General features: G+C 27.1%; 6 protein-coding genes across 7 annotated transcripts in view; 3 read left to right on the top strand and 3 right to left on the bottom strand.

Moving 5' to 3' along the window:
• Window positions 1-401: 401 nt before the first annotated feature.
• On the top strand, window positions 402-5,046 carry LOC129614179 (uncharacterized). The gene is made up of 8 exons (XM_055528601.1): window positions 402-578; window positions 672-1,323; window positions 1,384-1,643; window positions 1,698-2,089; window positions 2,188-2,387; window positions 2,788-3,296; window positions 3,974-4,238; window positions 4,521-5,046. The coding sequence occupies exons 1-8, from the start codon at window positions 522-524 to the stop codon at window positions 4,727-4,729; spliced, it is 2,544 nt and encodes an 847-aa protein (XP_055384576.1). The 5' UTR covers window positions 402-521; the 3' UTR covers window positions 4,730-5,046.
• Window positions 5,047-6,837: 1,791 nt separating this feature from the next.
• On the top strand, window positions 6,838-9,356 carry LOC129614196 (probable transaldolase). Its single transcript, XM_055528638.1, has 3 exons — window positions 6,838-7,112; window positions 8,220-8,343; window positions 8,415-9,356. The coding sequence occupies exons 1-3, from the start codon at window positions 7,013-7,015 to the stop codon at window positions 9,184-9,186; spliced, it is 996 nt and encodes a 331-aa protein (XP_055384613.1). The 5' UTR covers window positions 6,838-7,012; the 3' UTR covers window positions 9,187-9,356.
• Window positions 9,357-9,500: 144 nt separating this feature from the next.
• On the bottom strand, window positions 9,501-11,854 carry LOC129614199 (alkylated DNA repair protein alkB homolog 8). The gene is made up of 5 exons (XM_055528644.1): window positions 11,759-11,854; window positions 11,407-11,649; window positions 10,611-11,335; window positions 10,020-10,551; window positions 9,501-9,966 (listed from the first exon to the last, which is right to left on the bottom strand). Exons 2-5 carry the CDS (start codon window positions 11,512-11,514, stop codon window positions 9,553-9,555), a joined length of 1,779 nt encoding a protein of 592 aa, XP_055384619.1. The 5' UTR covers window positions 11,515-11,649; window positions 11,759-11,854; the 3' UTR covers window positions 9,501-9,552.
• A 1,318-nt stretch (window positions 11,855-13,172) lies between these two features.
• LOC129614184 (uncharacterized) lies at window positions 13,173-13,811 on the bottom strand (the record flags this gene model as incomplete). The annotated part of the gene is made up of 3 exons (XM_055528615.1): window positions 13,798-13,811; window positions 13,328-13,722; window positions 13,173-13,258 (listed from the first exon to the last, which is right to left on the bottom strand). Coding segments are annotated over exons 1-3 (495 nt in total), but the record flags the coding sequence as incomplete, so codon positions are not given.
• Window positions 13,812-17,221: 3,410 nt separating this feature from the next.
• On the top strand, window positions 17,222-18,749 carry LOC129614205 (pre-mRNA-splicing factor Syf2). The gene is made up of 2 exons (XM_055528649.1): window positions 17,222-17,491; window positions 17,550-18,749. Exons 1-2 carry the CDS (start codon window positions 17,358-17,360, stop codon window positions 18,091-18,093), a joined length of 678 nt encoding a protein of 225 aa, XP_055384624.1. The 5' UTR covers window positions 17,222-17,357; the 3' UTR covers window positions 18,094-18,749.
• Window positions 18,750-18,993: 244 nt separating this feature from the next.
• LOC129614180 (putative uncharacterized protein DDB_G0291812) overlaps window positions 18,994-19,468 on the bottom strand; it is a 31,856-nt gene continuing 31,381 nt past the window's right edge. Inside the window, exon 6 of one of the 2 annotated variants that reach the window (XM_055528606.1) lies at window positions 18,994-19,343. In XM_055528606.1, coding sequence (XP_055384581.1) covers window positions 19,315-19,343 — 29 coding nt within the window. In that variant the 3' untranslated portion in view covers window positions 18,994-19,314. The remainder of the gene's footprint in view (window positions 19,344-19,468) is intronic. The other variant, XM_055528607.1, reaches the window with a different exon arrangement.

The raw sequence follows: 19,468 nt of genomic DNA, 5'->3' as shown, positions 1-19,468 counted from the left end.
TACGAATTTACACAAATTTTTGATTGTATGGTAGATGTCAAACTATTTTGTTATTTGTTTTTACATATTGCGATTTACTCCGAGTATCGGACCACTATTCAGTGATTAAAACTGTATAAAATGTCTAACAAAAATATTTAAAAATCATACAAGGTATGTGTAGTTGAGATTTTGAGAAATGAATTTGAAATTGGTATTTTGTAGTTCATTTTCATAATTGAGTAATTGAGAATATAATTTTAAATTAAATTAATGAATATACACATTTAACCATAAATGAACCGCAATTTAAAATTGCAAGTTAACAACAACTACATTAGAGAGATTCTAATTAATTTTTAACGATTTTCATATACGACCTCGGTAACACTAGCATTGTGTCAAAGTCGTTTGATTTCAATTCTAAATGGGCTCGTATCGTCCTTATTACCGGAAAGTGACGCTTGTAGAAAAACTATTTCTATAAAAATTTCTTACCAATTTACAAAAAATTGATCTAGTTTAATTGCTAAACTCAGAAAATGTCTACTAGGGCAAGGGTTAGTGCAAGGCAAAAGAAAATACAAGAAGTAAAACAGGTAATATTGCATTTTGTACATATTTGCAACAAAATTTGCGAAAGTGCGCCATCTTTTTTCTCGAAAATTCTATTGATATTTTAAATTTGAAAGGAAAGTGCTTCCAAGCAAGAATTACAAGAAGAAACATCGAAAGTTCCCGCGGTTGTAAAAGAAAATAAGAAGGAAGAGTTAAAAAGCGAAAACAAAGATGAATCATGGAGTAATAATGGCGTCGGTGAAGCTGATGGAGACGGTGATACTAGTATGAAAGAAAATGAAAATGATGAAGATTCTCAAGAAAATGATGGAGAAAATGATGTTGATAAAAATGAAACGGTGGAAAATGAGGAGCACGAGGATGATAAAGCCGAAGTTGAAGAAGCTAAATTGACACCTGAGGAAGCAGAAAAGGCAAAGGAATTTAATAAAGCTGTTAGTGAAAGCAATATTGATGAAATGTCCCTTGATGATATTCTTAAACTGAAAATTAAGCTTAAAGATGGGAGTGAAAACTATTTATTTTCTCGTGGTCCAAAATATTCGGAAGAGAAATGGCCATTGAATTGTCACTTATGCCGTTTGGGAAATTTATTTACGGAAGAACATATACGCCACCATTTAAAAGGAAGAAGTCATGTGAATAAATTAGTGAACCGGCTTCCTATACCTAAATACTATAATGAACCGTTTTTCACCTCAGTACCGAAAGAATTTGAAAATGATAAGCCTATAAAAATATTCCCAGGCGAAGTTGTAGAAGAAAGTAAGTATTAATTTTAAAAATGAATGAATAATAATGTTTTGATCAGATGTATAATTTAAGTTAATGAAGAAAACCAAGATCGTGTCGTTAAAGCTGAGGAATTTGCTGCAAAAGAACCTACGGATGAAAAACTTCTTCGTATGCTTCAGAAAGAGCATTTGCATGAATATAATAGCAAATTGCCATTACTTGGTCTATGTTATATATATAAAATGATGGGTTTTCGTGGAATTACTTATTATTGCACACTTTGCAACACTAAAATAGAAGAAGAAGCATTCCAGCATATTGTTGGCAGTGACCATCAACTAAAATATATAGTAAGTCGAAAATTTAAAGAAATTTCCATAATTAAATACTTTCCATTATTTTAGAATCGTCATTTTCCTAAATTATATGAAAGAGTGAACAACGCCTTGAAGGAAATAAGAGGTGTTGATCATAGATTTTGCATTCGAAATATTTTTCGAAAATTTTATCGTAAAATAGAAAATGTCAAAGGTCTGCGAAAAATAACAATCTGTGACGATGAAGATTTCTTCAAACACAAAAAGCGATATTTGTTGAAAACACGATTTGATGAACATTATGGTGAAGATACGATAATACTTACAGATCAGGAAATTGATGTTTTAATTCGAAAAGTTAGAAATGAAATGCAATTCATAAAACCAGATTTAATTTCTTTGGAAAATCCACAATTAGGTTATCGCATGACTTTTAACGATGAAAGAGCTGGAGAGCAAATATTTGATGACATGATGGGGTATGTTTTGTGAATGCAGTCTTTATAATAATTAAAAAACATTCATATATAAGTTTGACGATAATTCGTTATAATTTTTAATAATTAATAAATTTTAGTAACCGTGGAAGTAATTATGACAATTATGGTGGAGGATATGATGGTGGTGACGTATGGGATAATTATTTTCAAGTACTTGAGCGAGAAATCGAGGACTTGAATCGACAATATCGTAACTATGATCGTTTTCCAAGAAAACATCCAAAATATGAAGGCGAATACAGCAAATATGACCAATACAAACAAGGTGGAAGTTCAGGTAAATTGTTTTAAGAAATTTTCCTAAGTAATTGATTTTAACATAAAATATTGTAACGTATGTAGTTCAAAAGTACAATTTGTGAGGCTAATGATATTATTTTTCTTTGAAACTGATGCTTTTTGATAATGCAAAAGTATTAGAATTTTTTAACAAGTTTTGCTTTTGAAACGACTTGGTACACAAAATTGAAATAATTTTTAATTTATGAGTTTTTCTATTAACGAGGGGTTAATCCATTATTATAACAATAGTATTATTTGTTCTTTTCTAAATTTTTCTTGGTTTTTCATATTGTTACTAAAAACGGAGTAACAATATTTAAATATTAAAAAACAAGATTTCATTATTTATTTCAAAATTTAAAATTCATTCTTTTATTATTCCATTGTATCCTTAGATAAAAAAGAGTTCAATATGCCTTGGAACACATTTTGGAAACGACGTTTACGCGGTTTATATGAGACTGATTTGAGTAAACGTAAACAACGTATCAAACGTCAACTTGGTTTGCGTTTTAATGCACGCACACCAAGTCCACCACCTAGACGTGGAGGTTACAGTAATTATGGATTACAAGGAAGCTATGGAGGAGGTGGAGGTGGTTATGGTAATAATTATGGGAATCAGGCTGCTGTTGCTGGTTTAAGAGAATTAATGTCAATGATGAATAATCAGCAAGGCGGCGGTGGTGGAGGATATGGTAATAATTATAATGCACTTGGTGGAAATTATAATAGGGGCGGCTTATCTGATATACCACCACCACCAGCACCACCACCATCTCAACAAAATGAACCTTTGGGTGTTATTTCGGTTTTGAGATTGTTTAATGCTCTTGAAAATCAATTGGGAAGTTTGGGCCCTCAAGCTGTTCAGCTTTTAAGCCGAGCAGTTATTGTTGAAAAGGTAAAATAGCTATCATAAAATGAACTTTTTTCTATAAATCGATGAGTTCATTAGTGAAATGAATAGAGAAAAAAAATATTTACTTCAGGGGACACAAATAAACAAAAAATGTGAGATTTACTAAAAAAATTTAATAACAAGGGATTTGCAGGAAAAATATATAAAATTTTATATTTTATGTAATTTGCTAATAGGTTTAAAAATTTTAAACAACTTGCACAAATTTTATGTAAAAAATTTTTGTCTATCCTCTTTTTTATTTGTTTTCTTTTTTTTTTTAAATATACTTAAAAAAATCTTGAGAATGGATTAAAAAAACATTTTGAAAAAATTTGCAATTCCTTAGTAAAAAAGAAATTACATTAACATCTTTTTAAGGATTTAAGTTTTGTTTTACGAAAAATCATGTTTTTTTAGTCACCTTTTTTTAGTTCAATTGTATACATTTGAATTAATTTCGTTCAAAATTAGTATCTAGGTAACTATTTTTAAGCGAATCTAAAATTAATCGTCAGTTTATAATAAATCTTTGCAAAGAATTATGATTAATCAAAAATCAAAAAATATATTTTTAAATAATTTCAATTTAAAGTTCCACTTACCTTACATTAATGATTTTGTTTTTTTCTCATACTATAAAAAAGAAGTTATAAAAAATTCAAAAAAAAATTTTTTAGAATGGGCAAAATCCAAATGATTTAATGATGGAAAGAGATTTTTATATATTTTTTGTAACGGCACGTGAAAAACTAAAAGGACAGTATATTGCAAACACAATACCAACACAGCTAATGAGCGCTGCCAAAAACACTATCCAGGATTGTACAACACTTATTGAAATGTTTGAAGATTTTTGTAAGAGATCTGGAAAAAAATTACCAGATACATCAGAAACCAACGTCCAGAAATCTTCAAATCAATGGAAATCAGATCAGGGAGGAAGTAAGTTTATTCATTATATGTTAAAATTATTTTTCAATAAGCAAACAGCAAACAATTTTTTGACTTGTTTTTTTCAGAAAAGCTTCAAATTTTCTGAAAAAAATTAAGGCAACTTTTCCAAATTTTAAAAAATGTGGTTAAATTTAAAAGAAAAACAATGAAATTATTAATAACGACATTTATTTATTATCAATAATATTACTAATATATTTTCAGATTAAAAATATCATAGACTTATTTATAAGTTTTAATTGATTAATATATTTTTTTTTATTTTTGAAGATTCCACCACATTTGATAATGACGATTTCTTTATTGGAGGTAATACTGGAGCTTATGCGAGTAGTAACAACAATGACAACCGCGGTTTCAATAATAATAATGCTTCATATGGATATTCTACGGGTGGATATTTGACAGGCGGGTATTCTACCGGAAATAATGGTGGAAGTGGTTTTAACCGAAATCAGTCAAATTCTAGATGGAATTAAACTTTTCGTTGTTTAATTTTTTTATATAAAAAAATTTATAATATTTTCACATCATCTCTCTAGAATTTTAGATTTGTGACAAGGGAGACCAAATTTAATGAGAAAAGGAGAAATCATAAAAATTATAAAATAACACGTAACTGTGCATAAGTCTTTGTAGTACTACTATATTAGTCTCATTTAATATTATATATATTTTAAGAGTTTTGTAGTATATAAGAACAATTAAAATAACTAAATTGCAATTTTAATTAGTTAATGTTTGTGAAGATGTGTATAACGAGATAAAATATAAATGATAATTTTACCATGGACAATTTGAGTGGCATTTATAATTAAAAAAAAAAAATACAAAATTGAATTTTTCGCTATTGACCCAGAATGTTAAAAATAAATTTAAAATTAACTTGAACATAAAAATTGTTTAATTTCCTTTGGATACTCAACCTTATAAGATTATGATTTTTATTACTCATTCGTTATGCAGGTGCAAATAATGTACCCAATTTTTAATATTTCATATTTCAAAAAAAGAAAAGTTTTTAATATGCAGAAAGTAAAATTGATTTTAGTAGTATTTCCAAAATCAAGTAAAATATTTTAAAAATATTGAAATATGTACATATGTATGTAAAAATACAGATTATAATACTTGCTGAAATGCAAAAACATACAGGTTCTAAGTTTCAAATATACATAATAAGTACATAATTTTGTTTACTGAAATGTTTGGTGAAAAGTAGAATGCAAACTTTACACCAAAAAGAGTATACGCACAAAATCAAATAGCAAGCTTTATTTTATTTATTAGAGAATTACAAGGAAAATTTTTATTTAATTCAAAGTTGCTTACGCTCAATATGATTAAAATATTTCAAGCACAATTTTAGAAAATTAGGCCGCTTATAGCTTAAATAGCCATATGTTTGAGTTTTTGACGAATCTTAATAACTTTGTAAAGCCGTATATTTTAAAAATATTGCCTAATAGATAATATACATATTTATAGTAGTTCTATTTTAAATTTTCAATATGTAATTTATTTTAAAAAAACAATTATTGCCAAAATCATGAGTTCCTAAAATAATTAAACATTTTATTTTTAATTGTAAACTTCGTCTCTTAAAATTTTACAAAAAAAGTAACACACATAGAACCAATGTTTTTGATACGTCGTCCATCCACTATTCAACTTCGTGTTTCATCACGTTGAAAACACGTTGATCTACATGGCCTCACACTTTAGCTTTATTTAAGCTTTTTCGTAGACACATCATACAAAAGTGGTTTATTACGACATATACCACATATTTGTGTTATGACCACTAAATTAAAAATTTTTTAATATTTCCCTGAATTGAGTTTCATACTTCAATTTTTTGTCCAACTAGTCCAAAATTCAACCTGTGGAAACTTAATAAATTGTCAAAAGACCTTTTGCTTTTTTCTTTAAAAGAAAATTATTTGCCTAGTTAACCAATTTACAAACAGTTAAGTTTGTAAATTGGTTGACTTTTTTCCGTGTTGAAAACTTGCAATGAACCAAGTTCAATATTGCTAAGGTGTCAGGAATTAAAATTTTTAAGTACAAAATTTTTGAAAATGGTTTTTGTGTAAACTATGGTGTTACACAATATCATAGTTGACACAAAATTTTCCGAATAGCTAAAACTACATTTATACAAATTTTAAATTAAATTTTGCTTTCATGGGTACGATATTTAAAATTATTTATTTCAACTATAATATTTCAAGCATTTTCCAAATTTCAAAACTAAAAATTTTTTTTGAATTTTTCCTCCCTTCTTGACTTTACCATTGAATGCTGCTAGCTTGGAACTGACATTGCATTCAATTTTGTGTAATACAGCCCATATATACTGCAATACTAACGATTTAGAAGATTTGAAGTTCTTGCAAAATTATTATTTCAACCGGCTACAAATTTCATTTTAATTTAATTTCCTGAACACACTATTTGCAAAATAGTGTAAAATTTTGACGTTTATACATGCATATATATGTATAACGTTTATACATACATATGTTAATGATTTAATGTTTTATTGTATTTGTTTTGACTCTTGTTTATTAGCTTGCATTTTTTTATGTTTCATTCGTTTATAAATTATTTCTAACCGAACAGTTGTCATTGCCATTCCGCGATCCCCTCCAAGCAAACCGACGAAATTATTGCAGTATAAAATACAAGAACCAGTTTTAAACATTCAAAAATATCACAAATTTTAGTGTGTACAAAATCTAAAAGTTCATTGAGTTCAAATGAGTGCTGAACATCAACCAAAAAAGACCAAAATGACGACAAGTTTGGATCAATTAAAAAATTTAACAACTATTGTAGCAGATACAGGTGATTTCGAAGGTAACATTTATTATACATATATTATTAAAAAATATTCCTAATAATTACATACATACATGCATGTATACCTTTTTTTAAAAATTTGGAAAAGTACAAAATTTCATTCCGAAAAAAATTCATAATTTTTATTTAATGTTTTTCGTATGAAATAAAAAACAGTGTTTCTAATTAGAATCTGCATTTTGTAAGTTGCTTTTTAGAACAGAAATGAAGGTCTATGTGGGCTATAAATTGCATGTGTACTTTGCTGTTTAATAATACATACATATGTACATGTGTTACAGAATTTTGTTGCCATGTTATTGAGATAAAGGACTCAAGGTTGATAGTATGATCATGATTTTATATTTAATGTACATAATAATATGTAGATAATTTTAATATAAAGAAAATGATCAGATGACTTATGGAAAAAAAAACCTTACATTCACTAAATTAAGATAATGAATGCATATTGCATTCAGTGAATTTTGAAATTTTTTTTTGCATTCATTGATATAATATTGAACTCATTGCTGTTTACATAGCTTAAGGCTTAAAGTTTTTTTATTTGAGGTTTTCTTTATCTACATACGTACGTATATATGTATATTTCATTCATGCATATTATGCGGTTTAACAAATATTTGTGCTCACATTTTTGATATCTACCTACTTACCAACCTCTATAGGCGAATATACTTTAATATATGTATGATACTAGATAACTTTTGTAGGTTTTGCAGTTTAACTTTTTTTATATTTGCAACCTTAATTTGTTTAATTTTTGCAAAAACCGAAATAAATATTCGGTACAATAATTCTGAACTAATTTTCATTTATAAATTTGTGAAGCGTAGTTATGATAAAGCATGCCCCTGCATGCATTAGGACATTATATAAGTACAAAAATAGGGTTTACCTTTTAAATATTTCCTGGAAAAATTCAAAGATCAAAAAATTTTTAATGTGATTTTTAGGAGTTATAACTTCAATGAAGGTACCACGTTCGTTTTAATATAAATTTACTAAGCCACGAATTCGTTAAAGTTTTTAAATTTTCATTTTTCCAAACTTCCAAATTTAACATAATTTGCAAAACAAATTTAAAATTTTAAAATATTTTAGCTATGAAAGCTTATAAGCCTACAGATGCTACTACAAATCCATCTCTTATTTTATCTGCTGCCTCAATGGATCAATACAAACATTTAATTGATACGGCTATTAAATACGCCAATAAAACTGGACAGTGAGTTCCATTTAAAAAAATTTTTAGACTAATAAAACAGATATACATAATATGTAAATCTATTTTTGCAGAAGTGAAGAAGAAAAACTTTCTGATGCGATGGATATGCTATGTGTACTTTTTGGTTGCGAAATTTTGAAAATAATACCTGGTCGAGTTTCTACAGAAGTAGACGCACGTTTGTCATTTGATAAAGAAGCCAGCATAGCAAAAGCATTAAAATTGATAGCTTTATATGAAGACATGGGAATAAAAAAAGAGCGTATTTTAATAAAGTTGGCGTCAACGTGGGAAGGAATTCAAGCAGCCAAAGTTTTGGAGAAAGAACATAATGTACATTGTAATTTAACATTATTATTTTCATTTTGTCAAGCTGTAGCATGCGCTGAAGCCGAAGTTACTTTAATTTCACCTTTTGTTGGTCGTATTCTTGATTGGTATGTTTCCAACTCTGACACCAAAACATTTGAATCCCATTTAGATCCTGGTGTGATATCAGTTACAAAAATTTATAATTATTATAAAAAGTTTGATTACAAAACTGTTGTAATGGGGGCTTCATTTCGCAATATTGGTGAAGTTAAAGCATTAGCTGGATGCGACTTGTTGACTATAAGTCCCAAATTATTGGAAGAATTGGGTAAAAGCCAAGAATCTGTACAAAAAGCATTAGACCCAGTAAAGGCAAAAAAAGAAAATCTTCAGAAAATTTCGTTAAACGAAGCGAGTTTTCGGTGGATGTTAAATGAAGATCAAATGGCTACTGATAAATTATCAGATGGTATACGTAAATTTGCTGCAGATGCTAGAAAATTGGAAAACATGCTAAAAAAAATGCTTTAAATTAAGCATTCAGTTATTCGAAAGAATTATTTTGTTAAATCGTAAAAAGACATATTCGTTATTCCAATCTTTCGTACAATTTTTTAAAATGTTTTATAAAAACATGCGTACATATTTAAGGAAACATTGTTATATTTTCTGGTGAAATAAAAATGGTGTTAAAGCATTTAGACCTTGGGTTTATTTTTTATACCTTTAAGTCATATAATGCAAACTGCATTTAAAAATTGTACCACGTGATTTTTTAATGCTTTAATGAACCTACATAATATAATAAACAAGACCAAAAAAAAAAAAATTGTTGCAGACGTAATTAAATTAAGATCAAAGCTTTTATTAAAAAAAATGTATGTGGTCCTTATAAGATTATTTGATTTTTTCAATTATTACGCACCAGTTACCTTGATCATAATAACTTTTCATAATTTCAATATTATTTAGGCGCCTGCACAAATTTTCTAATTCACTTTCTTCAAAAACATGATAGTATCTCAAAAAAACCTGTTTTGCTTCTTCTTCAGAATTTTTAAGTTTCCATGGAACTAAAATATCTTGCGCTTTAAATTCAGTCCTATTTGTGTGAATTGGTAAACTGAATGCGTTTGCATCTTCAATTTGCTTCGTAGTCTTTTCACATAAATCATTACCGCCCGTTTTTTGGCGTAAATAGCTCGATTTTTTAGAATCTGCACACTGGTTTTTTGCCCAGACATAGATTAATGCTTTTCCCCCTGGAGTAAGTACTCTTGCAATTTCTTTCAAAGCTTGAAAACGTCTTTCCTAAAAAATAGAATATCGAATAAAAATAAATTAGGTTTTTTTATATAACAAACCTCCGTCGCTAAGTGATGTATAACAGCTATACTTAAGCATCCATCCACCGACCCATTTCGAAACGGAATCGATAAACAATCACATTTGAAAATGTTGCACTTTTTTGTAGCGCATACCTTTAATAACTCTTCACTTCGGTCGCAACCTACTGTAACAATTTTATTGATTATATCTAAATATTTACCATTTCCACATCCAACATCTAGCAATATTGCTCCACTTTTAAAGCTTTCTATAAAAGTTGCTACTTTTGGCCATGGGGTATGGCGAGTTTCATTAAAGTGTAATGCGATTTTATCGTAGACTTTGTGAACATTTGCATTTTCAATTTGGGAAGCCTTGGAGCTGAATATATTTTTTGTTTCTTTATCTTTAATTTTACTGTCACAAAAAGTTTCAAAGGCACAATCACATGTTGTGCAACGTAGCTTTCTAAATGTTAAAGAAGTTCTCTGCTTCCTCGGTCTTACTTTTAGTGCACCATTATCAGAAGTAACAATGTCCATTACTCTAGACTTGATTCCGTGTGTCCTAAAATAATAATACAACTAATTACGTGAACATTGCAGTTACTTTTCAATAATAGATACCATTCATATCTAGACTCTCCTGACATAATTAATAATGATTTTTTGGGCAGTACAATTGAACGATGTTCATCCAACTTTCGAAAATTCATGACAACATCATCTTCCAGGGATAACGAAAATATAGGATCCAAAAAAGCACTATGTGTGTCAACATGAGGTGGTATGCCTTGGCCGACTTTATAAACATTAACAGTCAATTGATCTGGTTTATACCAATTCAAACCTTTAAATTTACTTTCAAGTCTCTCCCACAAAAAGTCTAATTCTTGTGGAATTTTTCTACTTAGTGGTTGAGTAGGATCCACTTGATTTGAGTCATATAAAAATTCATAGCCATAGTGCGTTACAATGCGATGTTTCATGCAATTTTCATTTTCCTTGGTCTTTTCAAGAAGGGACAGGATTTTAATTTCTTCATCGTCACTGATAAAATCTTTCAGTATAACTAATCCTGGCGGTGGGGTATCTTTGAAATAATTTTCTGTTTCAGGTAGGTTATCAAAATAAGACAAATACAGTAAAGCGCCTGATTGTCCAAGGTTAGATCGGGCATGCATATTGTTAAAAATATTTTGTGAACTTTTTAAATCAGCACATTTTAAAAAACAATATGATTTCAAAGGAAGCATTTTCAAGCAATGAATACTTCCATAGCAAGCTGCCTCTTTTAACAAAACTTCCTCTTCCAATCCAGTCGAGAGACCGGCGTTACAAATTGCAATGATCTAATAATATGCAGACATGTAAAGGATATACTTATTTATATAAATTTGTGCATTTAGAATACAAAACTTACTTTTGTTGGGTTTTCTGAGCTTTGCAAACCTGTTTCCTTTGAAATTATTGCTTGACATCTTTTTTGTTTTCTTAGAATTTTTGATATTTTGCTCTTACTTTCTGCCATGGGTAATGTTTTCGCTTAAAATATTAAGCGCTTTTAGATGAGCTAAACACCTTGATTATGGATTACACGTACATTATGTACATTGTATTTTGAGAGCAGCGTACATACATATTTTCAAGTTGACATAATTATAACCTAACATTAGCAATAATATAAATAGCCACACAAACAATTGGATTAGAATTATTAAAAATTTAAACTCATTAAATTTTTTCAATTTTCAAAATTATATTTCATAGATTACATAGTTATTTCTTGTTGAAATATTTTGCATTCATGTGTCATGACATTTTGTCTATTTTATTTTATATTTGGGTATGTAATGTATATTTTATTTTTTATCTGTCAGCCTTGATCTGTAATTTTGTAACATTATTTGAATGGTAAAAATATTGTAGCCACAATCAGCATTGCCATAAGATAAATTATGCATTACACGTACAAGTTACTTGCAAGAAAGTTGCAATGCATACAAAAAATTTTACTAACACATTGAAATATTTCTACTTGCTTGTTTACTTGCAGTTCAACTAGCAAGAAAATTTTGCTGCCAGTAATTTGAGCAAGTAATTTGACATATTGAGAAATTCACAAAAAAAAATTTGTTGTTTTGATTTTTTTTTTTTTTTAATTTAAAATTTTTGAATTTTGTTTTGAAAAAATTAAACTTAGCAAACTTATGGTTTCTAAAATTTATAAACAATTATAAATATTGCTAGTTGTTTTCTTCTCAAAGACATTTTCAAAAATTAACTTGCTAAACGCCTACGTCATAATAGCAAGTAATTTGACATTTCGAAAAACTAATTGACAATTAATATTATACAAACTTGCTTGCAAGTAACTTGTACGTGTAAATGCTGGGTAAGAAAATAATAAATAAAAAAAAGAATCGGTTTTAAAAATCAGGTCCTAAAAATTCTCACAAAAAATATTTGTCGCTATTTTACTTCTAAAAAATCTATTTTGAATAGATTGATAATGCAGAATGCTTTCGCATTTCTAATTTGAAACTAAAATAACTTAGAAAGACGCAGCTGCAAAAACTACAAATTTGACGTTAACATAAAAAAGTTTTTTTAATTGTGAAAATTATAAGATAGTTTAAATTAATCTAATGGCAAATAATAATGGCATTTACGAAAATCTCGCAAATTTGTGTTTGTTTGCTTTTTTTGCAAATGAAAAAATTCACTCAAAATTATTATTTTTTGTTCTCTTATTCCCAAAAATTTCAAAATATCCTCTCATTTTAAAATTTTTGCAAAAAAGGTAAACATAAAAAATGATTAATTTTTGATCAAATAAGTATGTAAAGTTACAAAACGCTTTTTTAATTTATTATATTATTCTTTACTTTTGTTTTTAGTAGGTACAAACTTATACATATTTTAACGTTAGAACATAAAGCTAATTAAAGATAATAAAACTTTTTCCGTTACAACAACTTTTTCAATTTACAAAACCGATTATCGAAATGTCTAGTATAACGGTAAAAAAAAAACTGCTTACAAAAATTTTTTACGAATTTAGAAAAATAAAAAACTACAATATTGTAATAAGTAATCCATAATAATGATAAGAAATAATTTCTCTAGTAAATCACATAAAATTTTTTTAAAAATTAAATAACAAAATAAATTTTAAATTTCACTTTCACCCATAAAATTAATAAACCATTTTAAAATTTTTATCATTGTATTAGCTGAATAAACACATAAAGGATATTCTGTATAACACATTTCTGATTTATTTAAATATTCTAAACCCTTAATATAAGCATTTTTAACTTTATGTGGTGCCATATGATAACTAAATTTTATGACCATTCCAATATTTTCAGCAATTGTTTCATTTTTTACTGCTCCAGCTGTTATTTGACATATTAAAGATTGTGAACATTTTAAAAAATCCATTTTTAAAATTGCATCCCAATTAAATTTTAAATTATCTTTAAAATTATCTAAAACTTCTTCTTCCTCTTTAGATAAACCAAAATTTGTATTAAATTTTGATATTGTTGTATTATTAGTTATCCTAAAGGAAGAAAGATCACGTTTTCCACGTAATAAAGCACGAGCAGCACTTGCAATTGCTGGTGATAACCTTTGTGCAACAGACATAATTTTTTGTATTTTCATATAATCCATGGCCAATAAATGCATCATATAAAGTGAAGCTAAGCCCATAGCTGCTAACATTACAAGCCTATATTTAAATTATATAAGGAATGTGGAAGAAATAATCTTTTAATAATTTCTACTAGTTGGTATATAAACTCACTTGTACTTTGCCATTTCCGGAAATTTTATTTTTCCTTTTGATGTTGTATTAATACTTTGGTTAACAAAGAGAAAAAAAATATTATTTTTGGTTATACAAATTGGTTTGAATTACTGATTTCATGAATAGTCTATAAAATACTAGAAAAATTTTTAGTTATAGTTTTGGAAAGTAACAAAATAAAGATGTTTGAATCTGAAAGAGGGGCACACAAATGATTTTTGGTCAGGAATAAAAACCAGATCTTATGCATATGTTCAAAAAGGAGGAAATGGAATCATTTTTGTTAGTGATATTATTTTAAATCATGTTATAATTAATGTAGGTTTTTAGAGAAACGATGAAATGCATTATACGATATACAAATGGGCTATTTTTTGCATTTGGTACAGAAATCTGGTTGAATAGAAAAGGATAATCGAAATCATTTAAATTTGACATACATACGAAAAAGTACATTTTATAATTACAATAATTAACTAAGATACTTGGAATGAATCAGGGCTACATTGGACTCTCGAATCATCACTGCTGATGTGAGGACCGCTAGTGTCACCATTCGCTCTTTACGTGACTGCCTTGTCGTCTCTGCTTGGGTCTACATAGTAATGAATGCCCCTCTGTACAGGTTATTTGATGGAGGATGCAATCTCCAAGGCTACGCTGGGCGGGAGCCATGCTTTGGGCTGCTAACGTTATTGCGTGCACTGAATGATTGGCAGGGTCGACAACTGGAAGGATTGTCCGGGCGTTTCGCATAATTTTATGTCTCCGTCTAGACTTGAAGTTACTTATAGATGTACTAACTGAACATTGTCTGTCGATGGTCCATTTGAAGAGGATGAAAGCGCAAAGGCATATTTGCTGTCCTTGAATTTTAACTTATCGTTTTTGTGACATTCATATTAGTATAGTTGCATCAATTAAATTAGAAAACATGTTAAATTTTTTTAAATCCAACTGTACTTTCACTTTAAATTTTACATTGTATAATTAAAATAAATATATAGGAAATGCAGAGAAAATTAACTAAACAATTCGATTAAACTCGAGAGACAAGGTAATGGGCAATGTAGATAAATAAGTTTTGATGAACTTTTAAATTTTTTTAATTATATGTATGTACATACTATATACATACATACACACTTATGTATCTAGATTTTTATGCTAGAGTTTGTGACACGAAACAAATTCATATAATATGTATGTATGTATGGTACTTCTTAACTTTGTATAGTATTTATTTGCTTTAATTCACAAATATAGAGTGAGGAGGAGGAATCTATTACAAATTACAATTTAAAATTGGTGAAGGATAAATATAATTAAAAAGTCAAATAAGTATTTGGAAATTACACAAAAACAATATAAAGTTCAAGTTCACATATTCTATATAATGAAATATTTTGACAAATATCAAGTACTTATGTATGAATGTAAGTATACTTGAATTTTACTTTAATTAAAATATAATTTAATAATAAATTTCTTTATGACTATTTAATTTTTTGTTTATAGTAAGTTATTGGCATGTTAAATTCCAACTTTAATTTACAATTTTTTAGTTAATACTATGCATCATAAGAGTTCCTAAGCACACATAATATAAAAAATAATGTACAAAACCATGTTCATGTACTCGTTGTTAAAATAATAACAGAAATTAATTCAATATAACCGTGATAATAAAGCAAAATGTTATTGTATTGTAATAAAAAAAAATTCCTTTTGGTGTTCCTGTAAAATTGCTTCAAAATATGTACTTATATGTATGTACGAATGTACATATGTGCACTTGCTAAGTAATATTTATGTAAATAAACTATTTGTGAATACACAAATGCGTTAAGACTAATATTTTAATGTACAGAAACTAGTACTTTATGTACATATACTGATATAATTTGTTGTTTATACGTACATAAACTGATTATACATAATATGTATGTTTTTTTAAACATCATAAACCTGTTTACATTTTCATTTAATATTAAGCATAAAATTGTATTGCATTCGGGTGATATATGTACATATGTATGTATATATTACACGTTATGCAGGTGTAAAAAATTTTTTTGATTTGACTCTTAAAAAAATGGCATACTGTACGTAGTAGATATGTTTACAGTTTTTCTTTCATATTGTGATGTGTATGTATATTTGATACTTATCAAAAGAGGAGTAGAGTACTCGTATAAAAGAGTGTTATAAAATAGAAAAAGGATAAATACAAATAAAACAATAAAAAAAATCAAAATTTCTTTTTTTTTCTTAATGTTAATTATAAATTACAAATAACGGGTATGAATTGTAAGTCTGATATACTATTTTTTGAGCAAAAATTACTGAAAATAATGACGTTATCATTTTCACAATACTCAAAGTTTTCTCAAGTTTTGTAAGGTTAAATTTAGTGTTTTAAAAACTTTTAGCTTTAAAAAGATATGTCCTTCTTTTGTATGTAATATCTATGTTTGATAAATATTTTTGATATATATGTACATACTATGTTTGATATACATATATGTACATACTTTCCATTTGATATTTACTCTTTATCACAGTATGCCATTTTTTTCTCTTTCTTTTTCTTATGTTTTATTTGGATTATTTATTTCTTTATTCCATTTTTTAATTTAATAAGAAGAAAGGGGAAAAAATTAGAGAAGTGGGATATTAAAGACTTATTTTGTTAAAAGTTCAGTTTTGCTTTATTTTTTGTATGAAATGGCCTTATTTTTGAAAGAGGCTTGAGCCGCTATCTTTTTTAAAAAATTGTTGTTGTTTTACCCTTAGGTGTACAGTCAAAATTTTTAAAAATTTTGGTTTTTTTTTTTTTAAAACTAAAACATTTAAAAAATTTTAAAAAATTTTGACAACGTTTGACATTTTGGTTTTTCTGACAAAGTACTGTCAAAATTTTTTCTACTTGTCTCTTTCTTTGTTCCAAGTATTGTCAAAGTCGTAAAAGGAACATACTTATTTATTTATTTGGCCTCTTTTATAAAATATGTGTAATTTGTAAGATAGACAAATTACAAATTTTTTTTAAAGCAAAAACTATAAAATATTTTAAAATATTGTTTTCTTTGAAATATTTATAAAAAATTCAAATTTAGAAGAAACTGTTTTTATTTAATTATTCAAATGAAATTATACTTATTCTATATAAAAAACATTATAATAAGCCATAGTTTAATTAAATTTCCGCTATTGTGCTAGTATCTAGAAACGATTGACATACTTTTCCGTTACAGATTTTCCGTTTTTATAAAAAATTTATATTAAAAATCCCAGGAAGAAAAGTGAAAGATAAACTGAAATATTTTTTACAATTGGATTATTTTAGCATATTTTTTGTGCAAAGTTAGCATGTTTTTTTCAATTAATTTTGGCAACACTGTTTACGTTCCAACAATTTTGACTTTTGTAGCTAGAGATAAATTTTTACAATGCAAAATCAATTTCCATTTTAATTGATTTTAATATTTTGAAAAGAAGTACAAATAAATTAAAAAAATTATACTCTTTTTGTTTAGTTTAATACATAAACAATCATGAATGATAACAAATCCGCAGGACAAAAATTCAGGGAACGTACTGAACGTTTACAGAATTTGCACAAATTACGAAATGAAGCACGGATACAAAATCATCAAGAAGTTATTGCAGAAGATGCTAGAAATAAGTTGTAAGTTTTTCCATTAATAGTGCTAAATCAAAGAATTGTTTGGAGATTTTTTTTTTAGACCTAAAAACTGGGAATCAAGAAAAAGGCAAGCCGAATGGATTTTGGAAGATGAAAGAGCAAAAGCTGAAGCTGAATCAAGGGGGGAAAATTATGAACGTTTAAAACTGTTAGATATATCAGCAATTGATGCTGAAAAAATTGAGAAAAAAAAGAAGAAGAAGAACCCCGATATAGGTTTTGCTAGCTACGAATCCCAAACAGCCCGACAATACAATAGACTTGTGAAAAGTATGCCACCAAGAGATATGGAAAAATATGAACAACAAAAAAAAGAATTAGGTGAAGCATTTTATGGCGGGCCAAATACAGTTTTACATAACAGAATTAAAGACTCACCTTCAGCAATAAATAATATGGTTAAAGATTTGGAACAACAAATTGAAAGAAGAAACAAGTTTTCAAGACGACGAACCTACAATGCTGATGCTGATGTAGATTTTATAAACGAAAGAAACTCTAAATTTAACAAAAAACTGGAGAGATTTTATGGAGAGTATACTGCTGAGATTAAAGCAAATTTAGAAAGAGGGACAGCCATTTAGTTTTGTGACTATGTTTTAAGTTTCAATGTGTGTATGTACATATTATATCTTTGGTTTTTTGGTAGAACAACTCATTATTTAATTATAAAATTTTACTTAATGCAAAAATACTTAAAATTTTTTACTCTTTGAATTTCGAATAAGAGCATTTGATTATTTTATTCAAATTCCAGGAAAATTTTATTGCGAAACAAAAATATAAAAATGATGCTTAACTGTAGTTTTTTTAATCATTTGAATTTAATTGGGGTCGACAAATTCATGAAAACGAAGAAAAAATAACATAGATATAATAGATTATTATACTAATGTTGATTAAAAATATGATATTTCCTTGTACGAGTTGTAATAAAATTTATATTATTATTAGATACATAAATATATGTACATATGTACAATCATTTGTATTATTCATTAATGGGAGAGCAGAAAAATTTAAAAAAAAATGTGTATTAGAAGAAGCTAGGATGTAAGATATTCTTTGAGTTTAGAACAAATTATTTCATTACTACAGATATTAAAATAACACTAGATAAAATTACAGGTAGATAAAGAGTTTAGAAGGAAATTTCACAGATTTTTTTGCTTTTCATTTACTCTATACAACTGTAAAATACTTTGTCTTGGAGTACAAGTTTCGTGGTAATATTAATATACATACATACTGATATTTAATTGATGTAAAACCGCTTTTTGTTTAATAACTCGTGTTTTCAAATTTATATTCTTGTACCTTGACATAAAATGCCTTTAAACGAATTCAGTATCGTAATATATACATAGTTATATTTATGTTCATAAAAAAATTATGCAAATCTAATTTCTTTAGAAGCATAGCAATATATCGAAATCATACAAACTATTTTGATTTTATAGAGTAGATAAAAATGTATTTGCATATTAATCACATTATGTTTTTGCAGTGTTGCCTTTCACAGTATTGCGTTTGTGAAAATCTCATAAATATTATTGCAAAATATACTAAAGAAATTTTTCATTTACTTTTCAATTTTTATTTAAAAGTTACTCTAAAGTTATTTCAAAAATTATTTATAACATTTTTATGTACATTTAGTTTTTGTTTAGTATTATTTTTTTATTACTTGACATTTACAATATAAACATTTATTTTACGGCGTACATACATACATATATACATATGTAATTTCGTCTAATAAATCATAAATATGAAAATATTAAACACAAGATTATTTTATTGTCTTATGATATAATCCATGAGTGAACAACTCCTGAAAATAAAAAAAAAATTATATTAACAAAAGAAAATAGCTTATATTATTTACGTACATAGTATATTGTATAGTAAGTATATGTACATTTATATACATACACATGTATGTATGTATATGCAATA

The sequence above is a fragment of the Condylostylus longicornis genome, unplaced genomic scaffold, assembly GCF_029603195.1.
Source record: "Condylostylus longicornis isolate FDR11 unplaced genomic scaffold, ASM2960319v2 ptg000106l, whole genome shotgun sequence".
NCBI classification, from domain to species: Eukaryota; Metazoa; Arthropoda; class Insecta; order Diptera; family Dolichopodidae; genus Condylostylus; species Condylostylus longicornis.
The sequence above is the reverse complement of the archived record's forward strand: the minus strand, read 5'-3'. Positions and strand labels throughout refer to the sequence as shown.